At 34.6% G+C, this 26809-nt stretch overlaps 1 protein-coding gene across 4 annotated transcripts in view; it reads right to left on the bottom strand.

The window, feature by feature from the left end:
• LOC140449787 (probable multidrug resistance-associated protein lethal(2)03659) overlaps positions 1-23079 on the bottom strand; it is a 74857-nt gene extending 51778 nt beyond the window's left edge. The window contains exons 1-3 of one of the 4 annotated variants that reach the window (XM_072543134.1): positions 22963-23079; positions 21936-22112; positions 4040-4135 (exon numbers count right to left, since the gene is read on the bottom strand). In XM_072543134.1, the coding sequence (XP_072399235.1) occupies positions 4040-4122 (83 nt within the window). In that variant the 5' untranslated portion in view covers positions 4123-4135; positions 21936-22112; positions 22963-23079. Of the gene's footprint in view, positions 1-4039; positions 4136-13488; positions 13613-14097; positions 14178-21935; positions 22113-22962 lie in introns of those variants that run through there. The other 3 variants (XM_072543133.1, XM_072543135.1, XM_072543136.1) reach the window with 3 other exon arrangements.
• Between the last annotated feature and the right edge of the window lie 3730 nt (positions 23080-26809).

Below are 26809 nucleotides of genomic sequence, written 5' to 3' on the forward strand. Positions count from 1 at the left end.
CTGGAATTGTAATCTAAAATAATTATGGCTTTTTGTCGTTTCTGTCACTAATAGCATTATCATGATCCAAAGTCCTCATAAGAATAACATTTTTATACTTTTTAGAAACATAGTTAACAGCAGTGGTATCTTGCGTGAAGTAAAAAGACGAACTATGAACTTCTTTATTCGCAATTTGTGCTGGAAGCTCTGGTTTATTTTTTTTATAGTCCCCAGCATTGTATTTTTTCTTTTTAGAAGAAGTTTTCCTAAATTGTATGATGTAACAAAGTTATCACAAGTGATATTGTGGCCTTTTAAACCACTTCACAAGTCGCACACCACACGCATTCCCTGATTCCGTTCCGGCGCAGCACCTGCTTCCTTTCCTGTATAGATCTGCAATTTTAGAGCAGTCATTGCACTTTTTTTACTGTCACACAGCCCAAATTTGTATGCCATATTTTGCTGGTTTACTGGGAATGTACTGTTTGAAGGGACAGCGGCCTCTAAAGGCAACTAATTGCTCGTTGACGGTAACATTTTTATTAGGGTTAAAAAATTTTGGTATATTTTCTACCCATTTTTCCCAAATTTCACGTATTGCAGCAAGTTCATCAATACGTCTCTTATCCTGTCTAGTAGTCTTGTTATCAAAACGTAATACTTGCGAAATTTTTGTAAATACTTCCAGGGACATTGTTGCTCAAAATACACTACGACCCGTTTCTTCATTTCACAAACTTTTAGTTGATTCGCCATGGGACTTAAAAACTCCAGCTAACAATAAAAGACAAATGTATGCTTGAAAGTTTTTCCAGTTGGTTCCAAAAACACGCTGTCTTTCCATGTTGGTCATATTTATAATTTGGTTTGCAACTATGTCAGAAAAGAGTGCGTCAAATGAATTTTTGTTATCGGAAATTCGTGCACATGCGTACTTTGTAACTCCTGGAGCATTATTTATAACACTGGCCGTGGAAAAACGACCACTTTGATAATGAGGATCGAGAGACCACTGGATATTACCGTCTTTTGAAGAAACTGTTACAGAAGGCTCTACAGGATGTTGTACGTAGAATGGAACAGCATAGTCATCACTACTTTCTTCCTCACTCTCACTACTTGTATTGTTGTCTATTTCTGATGCACTCATCACTCTCTGACACGTTAGCGAGCTCATCTTCGGTTAGCGTTCTTTGATGCAACATCATCAACATGCAAATATAGACTGAGACTGAAATTTGAAATATAAATGAATGCGCTTGGCATATCAGTGTTCTACCAGCCTACCACTTGTCTATCACCCCCACTTTCGTCTACGTGACAGGCCCTTCTAAACGACATCGTGTAGCTACACTACACATTTTTAAAAAGTTCTAGCTTGCAAAAACTTGTTTCTATTTATAGACGTACCTGACTGAAAAAATATATAAAATACTGCCAACTAAACATACGTACACAGGTAATTTTTAACGGTTTAAATACGGGGGTCATATTGACCCGAACGTACTATAGGTAACAATTTAATTTTTATCAAAAAAATCAGGAAGTTGAATTTTATCTCGTATTCAATTGAAAGACCTCATATAAGTACTAAGATTACGAAGCACCAAAACGTTACGCCGCGTAATAATTTGCAAAATACGAATTAATTTTTTTTGGGGTCAAATAGACCCGAACATATATTTCGTATTGCACGACAAAGAGTTATAGATAGAGAAAAATTATAAAAAGGACAATAATGCACCTATTGAAAGAAGGGGTGGAGACAGAAAGACAACAAAAGTTTTTAACTTAGAAGAAATGTGTTATGGCTTTTATAATGAAGCTAAAATGTATTAAGTCACATTATTGCCGTGGCAAATACGAAAAGAGATATCTGTCTAAAAACTTAAACATTACTAAGTTTTACCGTCTTTACTCAAGTGATCCGTCAAATGAACCTGTCAAGAGAGACTTTTTCTGGGAAATGTTTAACAAAAATTTTAATTTAGGCTTTTGTAGACCACGTGAAGATATGTGTTCCACATGTTTATCACTAGAGGAAAAAATTTAACGACCTGAAGGAGATGAGAAAGCTAATTTAATATGTAAAAAAAAAATCCACAAGCTACGAGTCAGAGCATTCCATAATTTAACGAAGAAAGAGAATACCAACATGATAACTTTCTTCTATGACCTTCACAAAAATCTGTCCTTACCAAAAGTGCCAGACCAGCAGGCATATTACAGCAGTCACCTTTATTTACATAATCTCACCGTCGTTCGGGGATACTCAAAGGCTGCAGTTGGGCCTCAGAACTCATTCAGCTTTTGCTGGACCGATGACCAATACGCGAAGTCTTCCAATCACGTGGCCTCTGCAATCCTGCACTGTTTATTCCAAACAGATATGTCAAAGGTAACTACTGTGAGACTTGTGTATGATTGTGCTTACTATGTACTTGACATGGTTATGCAAGCAAGCTCCAGTGAATATAAAGACAAAGGAGCTATTATTTCCTGTTAGAGGGCACTAATGTATCCCTTCCGATATGATATTTGGGCTGATTAACAAAAAATTAAAAAACTTGAAGTTGCAGGTAGCAAACCCTGCAGAATATTACAATGAAATGAAAGATTATACAACTGGTTTGTTAGCTGACCAAGATTTTAACTTTTTCGACTGGAAGACCCAGGCTGATAGCTTCCATAAAGCTACAAGGCAGTTTTATTTTAAAATTACTGAATATAAATGACTTATTTGAAGCTATCCATCAAAAACCTGGAGACATTTTAATGAAGGGTGATCCAAATTTCAACTTTTTAACTGGAATGTTTCGGAGCTTCACCAAGATTAAAGAAAGGTTATTTCGTATCAATCTTACCATACTTGAAGCCAACAATATACAAAATGCCAGTCAGGAGAAGTTAAAGAACGTCAAGAATTTACTTAAGACTTATTTTGGAAACATTTTACTCCAAAATCCAAGGCTGGAATACTACAAAGCACCTTTACAGAACATGGATCTACCAAGCCTACCTAAAATAAAATTAATTTTGACAACAATGACTTTTGATTTAATTAGACCCATTTCAAATGACTTGAAAGCAGCAAAATTTGTATCAAAGTAATCAAAGTTACAATATCAGTATCATAATTGCCAATGTTTATTTTTCTTATTGAATTTTCTCAATAGGTACTGATAGACGTTAAAAAAATTGTATGAAACAAAATACTCATTACATATTTACAACAAATTATAATAATTAGGCAAATCGTAACCAAAATAAAGATAGCACATAATTTCGCGGTTCCTGTAAATTGGTCAAGGTGAAGATTGGCGACTTTGATAATAGACAACTCAGCGAATCAGATACAATTATGAAATATATAATATATAAATAATCACTTTTAACTCAGTATGTCCGCCTACAGCGTCTTCAATGCACAGGCGATGTATTTAGGATGGAAGAAAACCGGCCGTCAAAAAAACTGTTGAATACAAGAATGCGGGGGAGGAGACCTATTGGAAGACCAAAAACGCGATGGAAGGCTGGTGTGGATGACGAGGCCAGAAATCTCCTTAGTAGTCAATAGGAGGAGAATTGGTACAGACCATAACAGATGGAGAGGTTTGATCAAGGAGGTCAGAGCTCGAATTGGTCTGTTAAACCATAGGATGGATTTTATTTGTTGTAATTAAAACTAGAATCTAGAGATAAGAGTATTGTGATCAGCAAGTACACCTGTTTGTATTGCTGTTTAATATCTATGTTTTAATCAACATCGATACCGGAATTATTTATTCGTATCCTTTAATAAACAATTTAGTTCGATGGGGAAGAAACGAAACAGAAATTGTAATTAATAAACTCATCAAAAATATAGTTGCAAAAATTATAAGAGATAGGAAACCAAAGGGAAGAAGGCTCACAGGAACACCATAAAAACGGTGGCAAGACTGTTGGTCTTCGAAATCACTAAATATTACCTAGTAAAAATACCCATAGACCTTAAGTATAAAAAACAAGGAAAAGAAGCAAATTTTTGTTGGTGAACGCTGTATTTACTTACCAAAAGAATAAATTCGATATCAAATTTGCCCTATCTACTGGGTTAGTCTTTTTTTGTGAATCCTGACCTTTTTCCTCCTCCATTTTGTAATTTTAGCTGCAAGTAAAAATTTAGGGTAAATAAATTTGTTTTAAAACTTATGTATTAAGTTATATTATAGTAAGTACGTTTCATTATTCAGTACTTTAATACCTGTGGAAATAATCTTAGCAACATCTTTTTTCTAGACCATGTTATAAAAAATATTGGTATAAATTATTAAACTAAAAAACACGAGAAAATATAAACGTCAAAACCGTATTGAAGGCCGGGTTATCTATTGTTGAACGCTTTTTATTGAAAGCTGATACGAGGGAAAAGTCAGAAATAAAATGTATTTAGATGATAAATATTATTTAAGAAATGAAAGAAGACGTCAACAAATATCATGAGAAAAATCATAAATAGTTAATCTTCAGTCGTGCGCGATCTTCAAACCAAAAAGCGGTCTATCAAATTGATTACGCGGCTGTTTACGTCTCTTATTGTAATCAACAACAACTTATTTTAATACTATGCATTTAATACATATCAACCATGTACGTAAGTACATAAAAAAACTTAAAAATACATTCGAATACAAATCATTAACGCAAAGGTAACTAACTAACTTTTTCTAAAATCTGACGTAGTACTCGTAAAAAAGAATACAGTTTTGTGTTATACCCTTTCCTCATTTATGTCATCTTGTGCTATTTCTGTGTATATCGGTCTAAAAATATTGCAAAAGCTGTCTATGTGAATCAGACAAATGGGTTTCTCACAATTTTGCAGCTATACTTAGTCAAACGTATTTGTCCAGTGCATGTATGACATCTCTTGCCTTTTCCGACATCTTCACTTTCTGATTTCTGTTCTCATTGCTCTAATGGGGCAAATTCTTTTAGACGTTGTGGCAGGCTGATTTGAATTCCTGATGTTTCTGAACTTCGTCGAACCATATAAGGTACAACTAATGCATGTGACAAATTTTTTTAAAAAAGTTTTTTTTTTTTGAAGAACATTTTGATCATTGCCAAAATATATTATGACCTCAGCATTGATTTCACTAATATTGGGCATAGTGAAACATACCACCATGGGCCAACGATGAACATTTTTAGCTACGTTGTATGATGCACACAATTTATCTGTTGTTTCAACTTCGCCTTTGATGCAGTTATAAATGTTGATAATATTTTTCTTTTAACTCCTGTTTCAAGATCAACGGAATCTTCATGTAAACTTGAAGCCAAAATTACGTTTCTAGGAACGTAAGAAATCAAAGTGCACCAATTTTCGAAGGCAAACAAGCTACTATCATTAACTATCGTCTGATTTGGAAGGAATTCAGGTAGAATTTCGACTTTTTTTTCAACGTGCCAAAGTAAGAAAGGTTTTTACGTCGTAGCTCATCTATCAATGAAGTGCTGTTGAACCAGTTGTCAGAAGTAATTCTGGTAATATTATGTTCTGTCTGGTTTTTAGGTTGGCAAAGTCGCAGAACAACATACAACGGTGTTTTTGCTCAATCTAAACGGGCCTTCAGGTTGTAGTCCTGCATCTATTTCCAAATAATATAGATAGTAAACCTGGAAATCCATAAGGGCGTAGATTGTCACATCATATTTATTAGGTTTATTACAATCCGTTCACAAATTGTTGAGAGCACGAAATATGTGCCTCAAAGTTATAAAACGGTCGTAAAATTTGTATCATCATAGGCGTTCCTAAGATGTTTATTCATTAAAATTAATGCGTTTTACATTTATTTTCCTTTCCAAAATGTTTATCAATATTAATAATGTTTTAATACTAATACATTTAGCAAGAAACACTTAAAACTTTCACGGCTAATGTTGGTTATTATATTCTATTAATAAAAATAAGAATTTAACCATTAACAATTTTGTAAATAAGAATACCTTATCTCTTTGGATATTTCAATACTAATCTTCGCGTTTAATCACTTTACTACAAAACCTGGAATTCATATTCGAAGGTACTATTCGTTGCAAGATAATTAGAATGGAATTCCCCAGATTTTTAATAATATAATGGGTATAAAGATGCCGGCTTTGGCCACGTGCCTCGTCTGTTCAGTTTATATTCGAAACTTAACTTGAAAGGGTGAAGTTATTACGAACGAAAACAATTTTTTTGTTTAGTACGTTTTTGATTGCATGTAATTTAGGGCTCGTCGGTGTTTCTGCGTCTACGGCAGTAATTATCTTCTCGAATATTTCTTTTTCGAATTATATGCAGTGCGTGAGTGATTTTTTTATTCCATATACCTACGAACATATACGTACCTTTCGCTCGTGCTCGTTTTGTTGGATTGTTTGTGATGGCTTCATTATCAACATCATCAAGTTTTACACCGGTACTGTTGCGTACAGTCAGTAAGCCTGTCTATTCACCAAGAGAAAAGACTATTGTCCTGAATGTTCACGATGCTCTGGTTTCTCAGAATCCCACAAACACTGTTCGCAACATAGTCGAAAGTTGTGCCAACATGACTGGCGTAGGGGAGTCAACTATATATAGGTTCCTATCAGAAAGAAAAAAACACGGTATAGCTAACTTAAACACAAACGAACACTTAAAGAGAGGGAAAAAGCCTATTGAAATTAATGAATTTGCCAAAAATGGTATTCGAAGAAAAATTCATGGATTTTTTTTCAAAAAAGAAATACCAAACCTAAACAAAGTTTTACAAGAAGTTAGAGATGACCCGGATTTGCCTCATATCGGAAGAACTAAATTGTGGCAAGTTTTAAAAGAATTAAATTTCCGGTGGGAGAAATCAGACCGAAAATCACTTTTGATTGACTGGGAGGAGATAATATGTTGGAGAAGAAATTATCTAAGATCCATACGAAAATTCCGGGCAGAAGGAAGGCCAATCTTCTACCAGGATGAAACGTGGGTAAACTCAGGTCATACTCTAAAAAAATATATTAAGTCAGATAAAAATGTATTAAGCTTCAAACAAGCCTTTATGGAAGGTTGGTCTATTAATATCTCCCCACCTTCTGGTAAAGGCAGTAGATTAATAATTTCTCACATTGGCAGTGAAAAAGGATTTGTTAAGCATGGTTTGTTGGAACTTCAGTCCAAAAGCACAAAAGACTATCACGAGGAGATGACAGTTGATGTTTTCGAAGAGTATTTTAAGCAGATGATTGAACACATACCACCAAATTCAATTATAGTATTAGATAATGCATTTTATCATTCACGACTAGTAGAAAGACTGCGTGGAAGAAACAGTATATTCTTCACTGGCTGCGGAATAAGTATCTGCCTTACGAAGATGGAATGGTAAAAGCAGAACTTTTAAAAATTGCCCGGCAACACAAATCTAAGTTTAAGAAATACGTAGTTGACAAAATGGCGGAAAGGTGAAACATCACAGTCCTTAGACTTCCACCCTACCACTGCGAAATAAATCCAATTGAACTCATTTGGACACAAATGAAAAGTTATGTGGCTAGAAAAAATACGTCATATAAAATACAAGCTGTACGTGAATTGGTATATGAGTCTTTACAACATATTACAGAACAAAACTGGAAAGATGCAGTAAGACATGTAATAGAAGAAGAACAAAAAATGTGGGATCTTGATAACCTAATTGATGTGACCGTAGAGACACAACCGCTAATTATTAACCCTCAAGTCAACTCGGATTCCGAAGTTGATCCTATTTATTTTGAATTTAAATAGTTTTCTAATCGTAATTATGTAAGGTAAATAATAGTAGTTGCAATCGTAAGGTATTAAAGGGAAAAGGCGCAAAATGTCGCCTGTCAAAATGTTCAATGTGTTTTAAATATATCCATTTTTTTTCAAATCCTGAGAAAACTAAAAAGCATTTTTGAAAAATTTAAAGGCAGAATGAAATATTTATTAGAATAAATAAAAAGTTTCTTTTGCATGCAATATTTTCAATTAAAAATTATACTATATTTTCTCTTTTATTTTCTCCCCTGTTACGTAACATAATAAGATAAACATTGTAGAAGTTTTCAGGGACCTTCTGCCCTCAGTAATAATGTAATCTTTCATTCTGCGTTTAAATTTTTCAAAAATATTTATTAGTTTTCTCCGGATTCGAAAATAATGGATACATTTAAAACACATTGAAAATTTTGCCAGGCGACATTTGGCGCCTTTCCCCTTAATTAAATAAATGTATCTTTTACAAATGGCAAGAAACGTTTTATTTTTGAATAAAATAAAGAAGTTTTATTAAAACAAAAATGCAATTTACATAAGTACAATTTAAAAAATATATTTATTTAGTTCAAATAAATGTTTCAATCCTATACTCTACGACACTGGTCGGTCATCTGTAACCAAAATACCTTCGTAATCGGATTATAAGGTTGACTGCTGTATTGTATTCCTTCAGATACAAGGTGAGTTAGTTGAAAACACCTTAAACCATCAGTTTCAGGTTGGTTTTTACTATTATATGGTATTACCTATCCTCTGTGTATTTCAGTTTTCTAATTAGGGTTAAACTTGTAGTGAGCTATCGACAAATTGTGAACCGATTATAGATATTTATTGTACAAAACCGCATCTTCCACGAAAGCCTTCCAATTTTTCATCAATTGTAACGTTGTGTCCTAAACTATGGGATTTCTGTGAATTATTCACTAACATTGTAAAAACGTCACGAAATTTCTGGTAGTGTGATCATCAAATCGCATACAACGCATAATGTTTGAAATTTTCAATACCATTCCCGTCGGATCCCCTCAGGTCTTCTACACTTTGTCTGTTACCTCTGTGAATACCAGCAAAGTATAAGAGTCCTATAAATGCTTTCAATTCAACAATGTCTATAGGCTTGGCATCTCTATCGCGTTTGAAGAGCGATTTAACACTTTCAATATATTGGTTGGTCTTTTGTACAATTATACGCAATATTTCGTCGTCCCTAACGCAACTTCAGCATTTCAAAGGAATTTTTGCTATTCTTGCAGCACCTATTGTACCTGGTAACTTACGAATAAGATTATGTTGTTTTGAACGAACTCTTTGTGATGGGGTATTTTTATTCCATTTTGTTATTTTTTCTAAGAGCTTCTTTCCATTACTTTTCTCTCTTCCAAAGTTATTATCACCTGCCTTAGATCCATCGTAATCATCATTGCCACTAGCTTCTAGATCTGTATCCTCTTCATGATCACAATCGTCCTGTGAATCTCCTTCGTCGTCGTCAAGAATCAATATTTTTGTAGTTCTTCAATATCTTTAGGATCCTCCAAATTATATTTTTTATTACAACTTGCCATGATAAGCGTATTTCTGACCTAAAACAAATATTAATTTGTTAAATCACAAAAATATTTCCAACCAGGCTCAGTGAATCAGTTTGATGAAGTGTAAATATAATTGTGTAATTTTTAATAATAAAAAAAGAAAAGGTAGTATAAAGGAATAGTACTTACCAAACTAATAAATGTCACAAATTTACAAAATTATTTTGTTACACTAATGGGCGCCGTATATCAAAATAAACAATATTCAAATATCTTCGTTCTGACAAAGAACATTTCGTAATGCCAGATCATATTTTGTAGAATAGGGAAGTAGGAAGTTACTGGTAACGACAATTCCCGACGGTTTGCAAGACGCACGTACTGGCACAAAACATTTGTGTTGTATCAATTTGAACAGTCGCGCCCGACAGAAGGTTAAAAAAAGTACAATGGTACAAAGGACGCCACAAGAAGGAGAAAAGAAGAAAGATACAGAGGATTTTGAAGAATTGAAAATGTTGATGAAACACATGATGACTGGAATAGACGAACGTAAAGGACAGAAAAAGTTTGATATGAAGTTAAAAATGATACGACATGAAAACGCTAAGCATAATATAAACTAACAGAACTGCATATAAGAGGGACAACTTCTTCTTCTTTAAGTTCCATCTTCTATCGAAGGTTGGAAATCATCATGGCTATGCGGACTCTGTTGACTGTCGCTCTAAAAAGTTCTGCACTGCTGCATTCAAACCATTCCCTTAAGTTCTTAAGCCAGGATATTCTTCGTCTTCCCACATTTCGCTTTCCTCGGATTTTGCCTTGCATAATAAGTTGTAATAATACGTATTTTTGCCCTCTCATCGCATGTCCTGAGTACTCAAGTTTTCGTCTTTTGATAGTTAATATTATTCCCGCCTCATTTCCTATCCTTCTAGTTACTTCCACGTTTGACATTCTTTGAATCCATGATATTCGTAGGATTCTTCTGTAACACCAAAATTCTAAGGCGGCCAACCTATTCAGATGGACTTGTTTTAGTGTCCACGCTTTCAAGCCATAAAGAAGAGTAGAAAACACGTAACATCGAAGCATTCTCAGGCGTAGTTCCAACCTTATATCCCGACAACAAAGAAACTTTTTAAGTTTAATGAATGATGCACCCATTCAATGGGTGTCCTAGTTTCTTTGGTTTGGTCTACATCTGATGTTGTCCATGTTCCTAAGTATTTATAGTTATTAACACTCTCAATTGCAGTATCTTCAATAGTCAGTTGGATATTTGCATGTGCAGATTTAGTCATGATCATGCATTTAGTTTTCTTTAAATTTATCTTCAGTCCGTACTCATGACAGCATTCATTAAGGCGCTGCATTACGTTCTGTAAATCATTGTTGTTATCTGTCATTATTACTGTATCGTCTGCAAAACGTAAGTTATTCAAAACTTCTCCATTGATAGATATACCTTCTATTGAGTCTGAGAGCGCTTTTTGAAATACCGCTTCACTGTAGACATTGAAAAGTAGTGGGGACAGCACGCAACCCTGGCGGACTCCTCTCTGTATTTTGATAGTTTGAGTGTACTGGTTGTCAACTCTTACCTTGGCAGTTTGATTCCAATATAAATTAGATATAATTTTCATACCACGACTGTCAATATTTTTGCTTTTTAATATATCTACAAGCTTTTTATGTTGAACCTTATCAATGGCCTTTTCAAAGTCTACAAAACATAAGTACATGTCCTGATTCATGTTTATGCATCTCTGAGCCAGCTCATTCAAGCCTAACAAAGCATCTCTTGTACTTATACCATTTCTAAAGCTAAATTGTGTGTCACTAATTTCATATTCAAGAGTTTTAACAATTCTGCTGTGAATTATTTTCAAAAATGTTTTGTGTAACTCATTAAAGCTATTGTTCTGTGATCTAAGCAAGTTCTTGCACTTGGCTTTTTGGGAATTGCTACAAAGGTTGATTGCAGCCATTATCTGATGATTGTGGCAGTCTGATATATTAGATTAAAGAGTTCAACCATTACATCAATAACATCTTCATCGATGAGTTTTAATAATTCGATTGGCACATCATCTGGTCCAGTAGCTTTACCCGCTTTGTGTTTTTGATGGCATAGATGACTTCTTTTCTTAGTATTGGTGGTCCGGTATCCTCGGTGATTTCTATTGACAGTTCTTCTCTTTCATCATTAGATAATTGTTGGATGTAATTGGTCCAGTGACATAATCTCTCCTTCATATCAGTAATAATATCCCCTTTATCATTTTTAAGGATATTCGTTCTTGTACGTTTTTAGAACCTGTCATTTCTTTAATTTTTTTGTGTAAATAAAAGCTATCATACTTTTTATCCAGATCTTCTATTTCCTTGCATCTGTCGGAGAGCCACCTCTCTTTTGCCTCTCGAATTTTCTTTCTGATGTTTCTCTAAATTTCTTTGTATTTATTCAGGTCTTTTGCTTTATGTTTTCTTCGTTCTTCCATAAGTTCAATGAGTTCTACTGTCATTCAAGGTTTTGTTTTTTCTCCAAGTGGTTTGAGGGATTCTTTTCCAACTGACACAATGGCATGTTGAATTTTCCCCATTTTTGGTCAATAGTTAGAGTTTCCGCATTATCTTATTTGACTTTCCTTAAGTTCTCGCTTATTTTAAATTTCGTTTCCGCATATGTGTTGTCTTCTTTGAGACGTCTTGTATCCATGATTTTCTTGGTGCTAGGGCTGTTGATCTTCTTTAGTTTCACTCTCATTGACAAAACAACCGGGTTGTGATCGGAGGATATGTCCACTCCTGGATAAGTTTTAGATGATATTATAGAATTTCTATATCTACTGTTGACGATAATATAATCTATTTGATTTCTGACTATTTTGTTGTTATTGTCAACTGGTGACCTCCATGTCTATAGTCTACGTTTAGGAAGTTTGAATAAGGTATTTGTAATTATGAGTTCCTCATTGACACAGAAATAGACAAGCCTATCGCCACGTTCATTCCTTTCCCCGAGTCCATATCGCCCCACGCAATTCTTCACTTCTTCTTGGCCCACTTTAGCGTTCAAATCGCCCATTATAATATTTATATCTTGTCTGTTAGTTAGCCTTAAGACATTGTCGATTTGTTTATAGAAGGCCTCTATGGTATCTTCATCCTTGTCTGCAGTGGGTGCATATACTTGGATTATATTTATTTTACGTTTTAAATGAGAGTTTAGAGACATCATTAATACTCGATCAGAGTAGGGAACAAAGTTACAAACAGCTTTCTGAGAATTCTTATCAACTATAATGCCAACTCCCTGTTTGTGCTTGGAGTCGTTATTTTCAGGGATAACTTAGAAAAAGAAAAAAATAGAAACACTTTAGTACTCACAGGATTCGACTTGTATACACAAGACAAAATTATTTTAAAAGCAGGAGTCAGTAACTTATAACTACATAATTAAACATCAATTGAGTGTTTACGTGCCACTAATTAATTTTGATTTTAATTCCTTTATATTATATTATATCTTAAACGACAGAAAGTTTGTAAGCGTCTGTGTTTTCACTGGTACTCTGTTCACCCTCGTCTGTCAAGAAGTGGGAAGATTAAAAATATTGGGAATTGTCAGTCTCCTGTAAAAAATCAAAATGAAGGCCGATACTTCCTTAAGAACAAAGCAATGTACATAATTTAAGTAGGTACTAAACGATGAATAATTCCAGTTGCAGTTTTCACCATTGCACTGTGTGAGTGACAACAACACTGAAAGGTCGTTTGCCCATGAACTAATGACCATTTGAGGAAAGAAAGCCCATCCTTCTTGATTAATACAAAAGTGTACCCGATTCAAATTCTGATTTCTTCCATTTGTTTCAGGATTGTAGTTGTAATATGTATTCGGATGACCATATTTTCAAAAATAATAAAAGTCTTCGTGGGATCAGCTGATATTTGTTGAGTCGGTCTTCGCTAATATTAATTTTGTTTTAGTACCGTATTCTGAAAAGATTTTTCTACAAATACCACGTCGTGATATAAAGCGATGAAGTGAGGCTATAAAATATTCTGTGGTCAAGTCGCTGACCAGTTCCAAGTGTACAGCTTTTGTACTTAAGCAAATAAATAGCAAATGACACTGAAAATTACCTGAGGAATCTGTGGAATAGCAGCCATACGCTGATTTGGAAGCATCTGTCTTCCGGGATGAACCGCGTCGATTATTATTGCGCCGAGCTTTCGACATCCTCTTCGACGTCTTCTTCAGAGCTTCTGAGGTCTCAGTCTCCCGAACCGTCAGATACTGCTACACTGATTACTAACCAATGCATTACTCTACTATGGAAGGGTGAAAACTACCCCTAATTGTAAAAAATTATAAAATAACATTTTAAACTTTAATATTGTCAACATTTGGTTTTTATTAGTTAAATAATGATTGTTTTATGCTTTAGGATATAATATCATAGTATTTCAATCCTTAAAACCACTCTTGTTCTAGCTATATATAAAAAACTTACTCGGCTTTAATCGGAAGAATGATTTCGGCTTTCATTGATTTGCATAAAAATTTCGGATTATGATCATCTCAATTTGCACTTGAGATTCTATATAATGCTCAGGGTCGTTGATTATTTTTAGGGGTAAACTACCCCTTATTGTCAAAAATTATATAAAAATATTGTAAACCTTAATATGGGTACAATTTGATTTTGACTGGTTAAATAATGATTATTGATATAATTGATTGAAACTTACCAACTTATTTACTATAATAAACACAATTAAATAATTCTACCATAATTGTCAGAGCACGTGTTATTTCTTTCGAACTTCACAACACACTGGCGAGGTATCAAGGAAATAGTCACACACACGCAGACACATGAGCAGATGTTTCTTCTTTTCTGTCATTCGATTTGAATGGAAGTGGAACCTCTTATAACGTATTACTGCCAAACAACCGGTTCTGTGGTATAATATACATTAAAAATGCTTTATTTCACTCCCAAACGGGATATTTGAGTTTTTGAAAAAAAAAATTGTTTTTGGCAATAAAAAGTTTTTTCAAAGATAACTTTGTGGGGTTTTTTGAAGAGCTATAAGACTATGTAAATTAAATTCCGTAAGATCCCTTATTTTTTAAGTGGAGTGAGTTTAAAGGGCTCGAATAAGGGGGTGTTTGCTCATAAATAGATGTTTTAAACAGCTAAAACTCTCTAAATATTCAGTGTAAAGAAAATCTGTTTATTGGAAAATTTTAGTTAATAAAAAAGCTGTAATTAGGTGTTCTATAATTTTTTTGTCTCCAGTATTTTCGGAGATGCAAACTCCAATTGCAAAAGGGTGAAGATCAATTTTAACTAGGAGGGTAGTTTAGCGGTTGTTTTCAGTGATTTTTTTGAATAAAAAAAAAAGAAAAAATAGGTACCAACCTTATTTTAATCAATTCGCTTAATTTTTATGCTAGAAACTTTTGTAAAGGTCTAATTGTGCACTTGAAAAAAAAAACCAACGTTTAACATGCCGTATCTTGGTTTGTGTCGATCGTAAAAAATTATAAAATAAGGATTTTGTTTGTGTTTCTAAAGGATAAAATTTTAATATCTATAGTTTTTTTATTTATCTTAATAGCGCTACAGCAGCTTATAAAAGAAATATGGATACAGAAGTCCCTTCCCAATGATTGGAATATTGGAATACTTTGCACCATACACAAAAAGGGAGATATCTTTATATGCTCTAACCATCGAGGAATTACGCTCCTAAATGCAGCGTATAAAATATTCTCCAATATACTATGCCATCGTATGGCACCATATGCAGAGCGAATAATAGGACAATACCAGGCTGGTTTCAGAGGTGGTAAATCAACAATTCATCAGAGTTCAACCCTAAGACAAATTCTAGAGATAACACTGGAATACGGTGTAGACACACACCACATATTTATATACTACAAGGCAGCCTACGACTCTGTAAATAGAAGAGAATTGTTTAGAGCAATGATAGACCTAGGAGTACCAAATCAGTTGGTAAGTTTAACCAAACTAACCCTTGAAAAAGTTGAATGCAAAGTACGAATCCAGGGGGAACTCTCTGAACCTTTTAAAACAAATAACGGGCTACGTCAGGGAGACCCACTCTCCTGTATACTATTCAATCTAGCTCTGGAAAACGTAATACGTACGTCACAAATCACAACTACCGGTTCAATATATAACAAATCTGTGCAAATCTTAGCATATGCTGATGATATCAATATTGTTGGGAGAACGGAAAACGCAGCACGAGAGGCGTACGTAGCATTAAAGGAAGCGGCTACAAAAATGGGTTTAATAATAAACACCAATAAAACAAAATACATGAAAAAAGGTACGCAACCACAAACACTACGGCCACTTGTTATAGAAAATGACGTCATCGAAGCAGTTAACGAATTTGTATACCTGGGAACGCTCGTCAATACTGAAAATGACACTACCGCAGAGATAAACCGCAGAATTTGCACGGCTAATAAATGCTATTTTGGGCTTAATCTCCTTTTTAAATCTACAGTTATATCAAGAAATACAAAAGTAAAACTCTACAAAACAATAATACGCCCAGTCCTAACATATGGTTCAGAAACCTGGACTTTAACAAAAAGCAATGAAAACATGTTAGGATGTTTCGAAAGAAAAATACTAAGGCGCATCTATGGAGCGGTAAATGAAAATGGTACAACTTCGAACTCTATAGGATATACCAGGAACCAGATATCGTAAAACACATAAAGATAGGACGTCTGAGGTGGGTAGGCCATGTAATGCGGATGGAGCAAACCGACCCAGCTAGAAAAACGCTCCTTGATAGACCTATTGGTCAAAGAAGAAGAGGAAGACCCAGAACAAGATTCCTAGATAACATCGATGAAGACATGAGAAATATGGAAATACGTGCTTGGCGGAGGAAGGCGATGGATAGGGTCGACTGGAGAAAAATTCTTGGGGAGGCTAGGACCCACACAGGGTTGTAAAGCTAAAATGATGATGATGATAGTTTTTTTATTAAATTCATATTTTTCGAGTAAAACCCTCTAAAAAACTCGAAGTAAAAAATTTTCGAGTAAAAACTCGAAAAATATTAGTTTTACGAAGAAAACTTTAAAAACATATTTTGCTTAGAATTACTTTTCCATCGATTTCAATGGTTAAAATGTAATTAAAAATTCCCACATTCGAGATGAGGTGGCAGCCACCCCCCAAGGTTTTAGCGTACAGCGGCATGATATAGAAAATGATCTTTGGGTCATTCACTATCTTCTGTGAAAATTTCAAGTTAATCCAAGATCGACGAAAAAATTGCGAGCCAAAATGCTTTATTTATTGGCTTGTAAACAATCTGCAACGTTCTTACCAATCCAATACCAGAATTAACCTACTAAAAATGCTACCAAATACCTCTTGGTGAGCTGATATAACAACCTTACTTACTCTGTATAGATCATTTATTCTAAGTAAATTATTTATTTAAAATACACGCTTAAAATTAGTTTTAAATGCCAGTAGAACCAGTCTAGTAAGTAGCTGCCCAATTCTGGGTAATAAACCTCCCTTAAGCCAATGGACGCAACTCCTGTTACTAAATTACGTTGCCAAAATTTCAGCAAACAAAACAAACGTAACCTACTCAACAATGTTTTGCAGAACAAATGTATCTTTCGATCATTACAGGAACATTCAAGGAAAGATGCTACTATTTCTTGAGCGAACAAAACGTATTGGTTATTGGTTAACTGAATTTAGAACAATTTAGTCTTACTGTGCCTATTGGTGTAAATTTTCCTCCCTGGATGAACAAACCTTCAAAAAAAGAGCTCTCCATAGATTCCACACATCCTTTCCTTGTCCAGCAAGCTTTTAAAAATCTAATATCCAAATACCCAACATCCGCGAAAACATTAAGTCAACGATACAAATTCCAACAAATTGTTGCATATATACCGGAGAACCTACCGTAATTCCCCAGGCCGTGAGAAAATGTGTTTTATCCATAAAAGCAAATTTGTGCAATGATAGTGATGTACTCACACAATATTTCTCAAGACCAAGAAGAATTTTTTTTTATTTACAGGCTCAGCAAAATGATATTTCCTTCATCTGAGTACCTTCTAATATAGGAATAAGTGGCAATGAAGAAATGGACACCCTGACAAGCAATGCAATAATAGACCAAAATAGTGCTACCATTATTAAAATACCTTGGGCTGATTGCAAAGTAAATATTAAAGGCCACATCTACAAAGCATGACAAAATACTTGGGATCACATTGCCACCGAACCCAAAGAATGTCTAGGTCATGTAAGCATCACATTCCCCTACCAAGTAACAGAAAAGATCAAGTCATCATCAATCGACTTCGAATCGGAGATACGCTATTTACGAACAAACGTATTTTCAACAAAAAGGCTACTCCGATGTGTACCAAGTACAATACTCAATTAACAGTGAAACATATAATTATCGAGTGTTCACTATGCAAGAACGAAACGATCGCGTGTGCTCTGAGTAAATTAAATAAAAATTTTAACTTCGTTAATAGATCAATTTTTTTGTACTCTTTGTATCGACTCCAACTTGTTTTACTTAATTGAATAGCGGCCTCACTTTGTGTATTCCACCAGGGAACTGGTTTGTGTTTCTTTAAAGTTAAGATTTTCATATGGCTATATTAATGGCATCCAGTACAAGCTGATTAAAGCTCGTGCGTGTGTTGTTAATCTACTCTGAAATTTTAATCTGATTCATTCTTTCTGATATATTTTTTTCAAATTTAATCCAATTTACCTTTTTTAGTTTCCATTTTTAAGTTGGTATTGTATTTTTGTATTTAAATTAACTGTATGTTTTATAAGGATTGTGAAGTGATCACTACTATATAAATCTTTTAGTGCTGTCTAATCGAGTTGGGTGAGCAATGAGAGTTTGCATATGAAGAGATCAATGGCAGAAGATGTTCCCGTAGCCATATTAAATCTTGTTGGAGATTCGTCATTGAGTAGGCATAGGTTCATGGTGTTAAAGATGTTTTCTAACATATTTCTCCTCTGTGTTGTTTTATTTAATTCCCATGTAATATTATGGCCATTAAAATCTCCCATAATAATTCGATATAAGGGGATTTGTTGGAGAAGATTAAGTAATTCGGGCTTAGTCAGAGTTTCATCTGGTGAAACATTGGTGAACATCTGGTGAAACACAAATATTGAACTTTAGTAGGACCAGTAATGTTACAGCGACTACTTCGATATTATTTATGAGGTTTATATTTTGGACAGATATTTGACTTTATATATAGAGCTACCTTTCCACTGGCATAGTTCTGATTGGGTCGGTTAGTGCAAAATTCAGCATAACCTTTCAGGTTGTGCGTTGAGTTATTTTTAAAGTGCGTTTCTTGTAAAGAAATAAAATCTAGTGCCTACTCTAAGAGAAGAAGCTGTAGCATGGTTAAATGGGTATTATACCCATTTAATTCCATTGTCATCATCATCATTGGTGCTACAGCCCTATACAAGAGCCTCGGCCTTCCCAAGTCTATTACGCCAGTCAGTTCGATCCACTGCCAACTGTTGCCAGTTTACTGCGTCTATTTTTCTACCATCCTCATCTGCACCATCCCTCCATCTGAGTTTTAGCCTACCCCTACTTCTACTTCCCACAGGTTGTGACATAAGGATTCTTCTAGGAGGGTTGTTCTGCTGTGATCTTGCCAGATGTCCTGCCCATCTTAGTCTTCCTATTTTTATAAGAGATACTACGTCTTTACCACCAAATATATGTTTATATCTGTGATATATCTCGCAGTTGTACCTCCTTCTCCAAACACCATTTTCACAGATGCCACCGAATATTCTTCTCAGGATCCTTTGTTCAAATATAAGCAGAAGGTTTGCATCTGCCTTGGAAATGGTCCATGTCTCCGATCTATATGTCAACACTGGTTGTATAAGGGTTTTGTATATGATTATTTTTGTTTTTTGGCTTAAGTTTCTGCTTCTCATATGTCTACTCAGTCCAAAATAGCATTTGTTTGCTAGGATTATTCTTCGTCTGATTTCTTCCGTCATGACGTTCTCCTTGGTGATCAGGGAGCCTAAGTATGTGAATTTGTCCACCACTTCAAAGGTAGAGTTATCACCCGTGAATTGGTGGACGATGTTTCTGGCTCTATTGTTAGATGTTGATGAAATTATCTTAGTTTTCTCCTCGTTTACTTGCAGGTCCATATTTTTTGAGGCATTTGACAAGGTGGTATACATTTCTTCTAGCTTGCGTGTTGTTCGGGCAACTAGATCAACATCATCTGCATATGCCAAAATTTGGGATGATTTATTAAAAATGTTTCCTCTGTTGTCTATTTGGGCATCCCTGACCGTCTTTTCCAGAGCTATGTTGAAGAGGAGACACGCCAGCGCATCTCCCTGTCGCAGCCCAACATGCGTTTCAAATGCCTCTGATTGTTCGCCCTGTCTTTCGACTTTGCAAACAACTTTACACTTTGTAGCCTTAACCAATCTTATCCGTTTATCGGGGATGTGGAATTCATCCATGGTTTCATACAATTTATTTCTTAGGACACTATCATAGGTAGATTTAAAATCTACGAAAAGATGGTATGTGTCGATATTGAATTCATTGGTTTTTTTCCAGTATTTGCCTCAGCACAAAGATCTGGTCTGTTGTTGATCGACCAGGCCTAAAACCACTTTGATATTCGTCAAGAACCTCCTCTGAATATGCACTCAGTCGACCAGGGTTATTCCCCTATAGTTTCTACATTCCAATTAATCACCTTTTTTGTGTAGCGGGCGAACGATCCCAAGACACCTCTCTTCTGGGATTTGTTCCTCATTCCAGGCTCTCAGTATGATTTTATATATATGATTAGTCAGAGTAGTACCTCCACATTTAATGAGTTCCGCGGGTACACCATCACTTCCTAGAGATTTATTATTTTTTAGGTGTTTTCTTTGCATCCCGTACTTCTTGACTTGATGGAGGCTTCAATGGTGTATTGTTGCTTGCTCCTGGGGGTGGTTGATTTGAATCTTCTACTTCGATAGTAAGTAGTTCTTTATAGTATTCCACCTACCTTTTCAATACTTCTTCTTTTGTATTGAATATATGCCTCTTCTTATCCTTACATAGTCCGATCCTTGGTTTAAATTCTTTTCTTGCATTATTTAGATTTTTATAGAATTTTGTTGTTTGATTTTCCTTTTTTAATGCCTCAAGTTCTTCCAATATTCTATTTTCATAAGTTCGCTTTTTTCTCCGATGGATGTACTTCTCTTCTCTTCTGAGGTCTTTATATTTTTCTTCTTTTTCTCGGGTTCTTCTTTGCTGCATCAGTTTATATGCATTGTTCTTTCTTCTTGTAATGTCCTCGCACTCAGCATCGAACCAATCATTGCGTGGTGGTGGTCTTTGCGGCCCTAGAATGTTTTTTGCAGCGTGTTTAATATAATTTTTACACATTTACCATTGTTCACTAACTGTTAGATTCTCTTAGTTATGTATTTAGTTTCGATATAGTTTTGAAACTTTTGTGCCAACTAGAAAATGATCTGAATCAATATTGGCGCCTTAATAGGTGCGGATATCCATAAGGTTGGAAAGGTGTCTAGTATCTATGATCACATGATCAATTTGGTTGTTTGTTAATCCATTAGGCGAGGTTCAAGTCCCCATTTGTATTTTTTTGTGTAGAAAACATGTGCTTTCTACGATCATGTTCTTTGAGGCTGCGAAGGTGAGTGCTCGGTGTTCATTCGAATTAGTATTATTATGGAGACTATATTTACCAATGTGCGGTAGATATATTTCTTCCCTTTCGATTTTTGCGGTCAGATCACCGATTACTATTTTAATGTCATTTCTGTGACAATTGTCATATTATGTTCTTTCTAATTGATCATAGAAATTGTCTTTTTCTTCGTCTTCCTTGTCCTCGGTTGGGGCATGTACATTAATAAGGCTATTATAATAAAACTTGCCCCTGATTCTTAAGCAGCTCATTCGCGGATTTATCGGCTTAAAATCTATAACCAAGTGCTTGACTTTATTATTGACTATAAAGGCTGTCCCAATATAATATTTCATTGTAATATACTATTGAAAATGATTTATGATTTAGTTGAAACACATGAATCACTATCGGGTTCAGATGTTTCAATACTAATAGTTTTTCTAGTCTCTTGCGTAGTCGTGTGATTAGTTTTTTTAATTTTGAGTCTTAAAAATGAACATGAGTGTCAACAAGCATTTTAATGAGTAATAATAAATACGGTATATAATCCATAAAAAAATTATAGACATCTTTAACTCCGTATTTCTCATTTAATAAATCTCGATAGTAATCGTAGTTTAAGACATATGTTTTTGAATGTTTATTCATAAATATTTTAGCAGCTTTGATTTTGAAATTTCTGCCCTATTTGTATCTGTTGTTCTTAGGGTGGGTCCTGAATGGACGGTATTATTTTTTTATCAGGTGCAGAATTGATGCCGGCCCTTACTTTTTTGGATGTAGAATTACTTTTATTACATACTTTGTGAAAAAAGTTGATTGCTAGTTCTTCTGTTGAAGATGGTGTTTGCGATAGATGTCTTTTTGTTTATTCTGTTGTTTTTTCCGTTGTTGGAAGTGTCAGATTTGACACATCCATCAAATTTATTGGAAGTGGAGAAGTTGTTGAATTACTATCGTAGCTCTCTGTTGTAGGAATCTGCAAAGTGATATTGTAAGGTGGATTAGAAGTTGGAATAAAATTTCGTATATCAGAATTGATTAGGGGAGAGGAGAATTGATTATGATAGACATTAAGAGGCAAGATAGCTATTTTGTTTGCTATCGCTGGATAAAAATACTTTGTAGCTAACATTATCTTCATTAATCACAATAAATTCATGTATGGTTATATTGATATGCAGCTATATTCAGGATTTGAAACTCTAATTCTCAAATATGTTATTAGTGACATCAATTTCAAGCCTAGATTTTGGAGAAGATTGCTCAATATTTCGTGTGGAATTGTTGGACTAACATTACATAAGAGAAGTCGTTCTGATGGAGTGATCAGTCTACGTGCTGGAAGTACTTTTAACTTTTAATTTTTATGGATTATATTTTATTGAAAAAATCATCAACTACGGCTTTACTGGAAAGATAAATGCATACTTGATTATTAGAGATTCTTGATGAATAAATAATATTTTTTGGTTAAACTAGTGGTACTAGTTGTAATAGATAATCTTGCAGCTTAGCGTCATTAACTGAAGTGAAGATGATGGCTTGTTCTTTTAGTGGAAATTTTGGACTGGTTTGTTGAGATACAACAGCAGAATACATTGAATTGCTTTGAGAAGTGGTAGGAATTTTCATTGATGATAAATTATTATTCGTCATTTAATTTTACTTAAACAATTTATTTTAATTATAATCATATGCAAGTACGGCTCTGATTTTAATTGTTGTTCATAAAAAAAAAACAGTCCGATGTAGTGTTGATATGATGATTTTATTTAGATCGATTTGCAAACTAAATATATTAATTCAATCTAATTAATATTACTCACGATTTTACGTCTTCTTATAACACTAACTTTAATAAACAGGTATATCAGTTTTGTTGATTTACTATAGTGAAAATACTAGCATTACTATTATGGTCTAAAATTGAGAATTTATCGGAGCTGATGTAGTTCGGAAATCAAATCCGTTATCTCTTATCACTGTTAATTCATTTAGATGAGTAAATTGATTAGAATGCTATATAATATGTAGATTATAGACTATGAAAATTAGTTTACCCTCTCTAAAAACTATTCTAGAATAAATAACACAATTTCGTATAATTTGTTTAGCTAGATTACATCATACCAATGACCAAAACCTTTCCCTGATACTTGCCAAAAGTTGCTAAGAACCTACGTGAAGTAACCTCAAATGTTCATGAACGAGTATTAATAGAGTTAGGTGATTTTTTATGGCAGGAGTATTGGATGCCTTTTTGAGTAATTGACATTGGAATTTCTTAATCTACCTCTCACCCTTATAGATCTCCGCATAACTCTAACTTCGGAATAGTTGATGATTTAGTGATGTCACTTTAGATTAAGCACATAAAATGCATACAAACCTTACCATTATTATTTTCTGACCTAACGTATACACAACTTCCGTATGCTTGAATAGAACTAACACAAAATGCATGAAGTTGTCCGTTTATTGCATTTCCACCAATAACTCATCTATTAATTTGAATGTTATCTAACTCATGTATTTCTTCTTTACATTTTAACCATGAGTGTGATAGTGGATTTGGTAACTCATCATTCCAATTCAATTTTTCTTTCCACAACCTTTGCAAAAGAATTTTTATTATAAGAATAACTGGGCCTAAACCATTCAATATCGAAAATAAAACGAAAATGTGACATTACGATACAGTCATTGTATAATGAAAACAAACTTAATGTTTTATGCTATATCTTGCAAACTATATCAGGATATCTTCTTCATTCTAAAATTAATTCAAATATTGCAAAGGTTCCAATGTACAGCTAGCGGTTACTGAGTTTCGTGAACTAAGGCACATAGACATCCTGTTAGGCAGATATATTTTGGTCTTTAATCGGCGAGGGCCAGTTGTTCTTCTTCTCATGGCGCCGTCTCCTTTCGAAGGTTGGCGATCCAAATAACAATTGTAGTTTTGGAAACTGCTGCGAGAAAGATTTCTGCTGATAAGCGGTCGAACCATCTCCTTAGGTCTTTCAGCCACGAGTTCTGGCGTCTTTCTACTGATCTTTTGCCCTGTACTTTTCCTTCCAGTACAATTTGAAGTAATTCGTATCTTTCGCCTCGCAACACATGACCCAAGTATTGCATTTTCCTCTCTTTGATTAGTCTTGGTAATTCTTTTGTTTACACATGCGACGAAGTACCTCAATATTAGTAACTCTTTGTACCCATGAAATTCTCAACAGTCGTCTGTATATATACATCTCAAAGGCATCTATTCTTTTTTCTATTTCAGAGTCCCTTGTCCTACTTTTACAGCCATACAGTAAGACAGAAAAAACGTAACATCTGATCATTCGGATTCTAAGCTGCAGATTAAGGTCTGATCTTTTAAAAAATGTTTTCATGTTCATGAATGCTTTCCTTGCTTCTTCGATTCTTGATATGATTTCTTTTTTTGGATTACACTGACTATTGATATTTGCTCCCAAATATTTTATGGAATTTACCTGTTTTATTATTTGACCCTTGGCATACATATGTGCGTTAATTGGTGTCTTTGAAAATACTAAAGTTTAGTTTTGGAAACGTTTAGATGTAAACCGAACATTTCGCTATGGTGAACTACCGCATTTATTATATTTTGTAATTCTTGTGCGTTGCTTGTTATTAAGACGGTATCATCAGCATATCTGATGTTGTCTATGTTGATTCCGTTAATCTTAATTCCGCCTGGGACCTCGCATAATGCTTCTCTGAATATAGACTCTGAATACAAATTAAACAGTAGTGCTGATAAGACGCAACCCTGTCCCACTCCTCGTCGGATTTGTATATCTTTGGATGTTGTGTGCTCTATTTTAATTGTTGCCGTTTGGTGCCAGTATAGTTCTGAGATAATTCGCAAGTCTTGTTCGTCAACTCCATTTGTTCTCAGAATTTAGATCATCTTTTGATGGTTAACGCAGTCAAATGCTTTTCGATATTTCATATCGTCATATATGCATCGATATATATGCATGTTTTATCGTCAATAAAACATCCATATATATCTACATTCATGTTTCTACATCGTTGCGTTAACACATTTAAAGCAAAAAGAGCCTCTCGTGTTCCCAATACGTTTCTAAATCCGAATTGAGTGTCACTCATCTGGAACTGACATTTCTTGTAAATTCGAGGGCCAGTTGAGAACTGGTAAAAATGGGCCTGTAATTCAAGAAACGACTTTGTGGTGGATAATCTCGGGAACTATTCCGCATACAAATTTAAACACAGTTAACTGTAATTTTTTACGAGAAACTGACAAACAGGAGCAATTAGAAAACTTCTGGAAAATCAAAGATATTCCGAAGAAAAAAACAAATTTCAATTAAAGATCAATGTTGTGAAGAACATTTCAAAGCAAATGCCTTTAGAACTGAAAAGGGCCAGTTTGTAGTTTTGATACCATTCAAAGATGACGTAAAAAATTAAGAGACTAAACAAATAGCGTTACGTCAATTTATTGCGTTGGAAAAAAGACTCAATAGTAAGAAGAAGTTGTAGCCAACTTCTCTGACTTTGAAGTTTGGTCAGACATTATTTCCGGCAACAGTGAAAATTCATTTGAGGATGGTTACAGTTTCGATACAGTAGAAGAAAACTCTAATATAAATCAAAGTCAGGAATAATCAACTTAGCCTACCCACCACGCCCTTTGCGGCGAGCTCTACCAAACATTTTTCGTGAGCAACCAGGACTTAAACATGAACGCAAAGTAAAAAATATATTGCCGTCGTTCCAAAAAGTGAATTTCTACCCTTAAATAAGCTGAGCGTACAAACGTGCCAAAAACAGATGATACCGAGATTTTGGCTTTATTTGGTATTTTCATTTTGATGGAAGCTAATCAAAAATAAGAAAGCACCGGGACCTGGAGGCATCTCACGTGAGCTTATAAAATACGGATCAAAAAAATTACACCGGATGATACAATGGATATTTCAGAAAGCCATAAATGGAGAACAGCTCCCAAATGAATGGACGGAGGCATATGACATCTATATTTAAGAAAGGAGATAGAAAACGATGCGAAAACTACAGAGGAATAAGCGTAATATCATCAATAGGAAGATTATATGGGAAGATACTGCGAGAAAAGATAGAGCAAGCGATAAAAGACAAAATCGGGGAGGATCAGGCAGGCTTCACGGCAGGAAGATCATGCATAGACCACACACTGGAACAACTGTTGGAAAAGAAATAAGCAAACAATAGAGATATACACTTGGCATTTGTGGATCTGAGAAAGGCGTATGACTCTGTACCAAGGTCAGAACTATGGGAGGCAATGTACAAATTAGAAATACAGACGGAGCTCATAGAAGCTACAAAAGCTCTGTATAAAGAAAATAAAGTGTCCATTAAAATGAGAACAAGAATCATAGGAGACTTCACCACAACAAAAGGGCTCCTGCAGGGTTGTTCCACATCTCCAACCCTCTTCAAAATATACTTAGAAAAAGCCTTGACTACATGGAAAAGAAAATGCGAAGGCATGGGAGTACCGGTACGGAACGAATACCTATATACGTTAAGCTTTGCAGACGATCAGGTAGTGATTGCACAAGACCAAGACGACCTCAGCTACATGATGAAGAAACTACAAGAAGAATATACCAAGGCTGGCCTAGATATTAA

The sequence above is a fragment of the Diabrotica undecimpunctata genome, chromosome 9 (assembly GCF_040954645.1).
Source record: "Diabrotica undecimpunctata isolate CICGRU chromosome 9, icDiaUnde3, whole genome shotgun sequence".
Taxonomy (NCBI): Eukaryota; Metazoa; Arthropoda; class Insecta; order Coleoptera; family Chrysomelidae; genus Diabrotica; species Diabrotica undecimpunctata.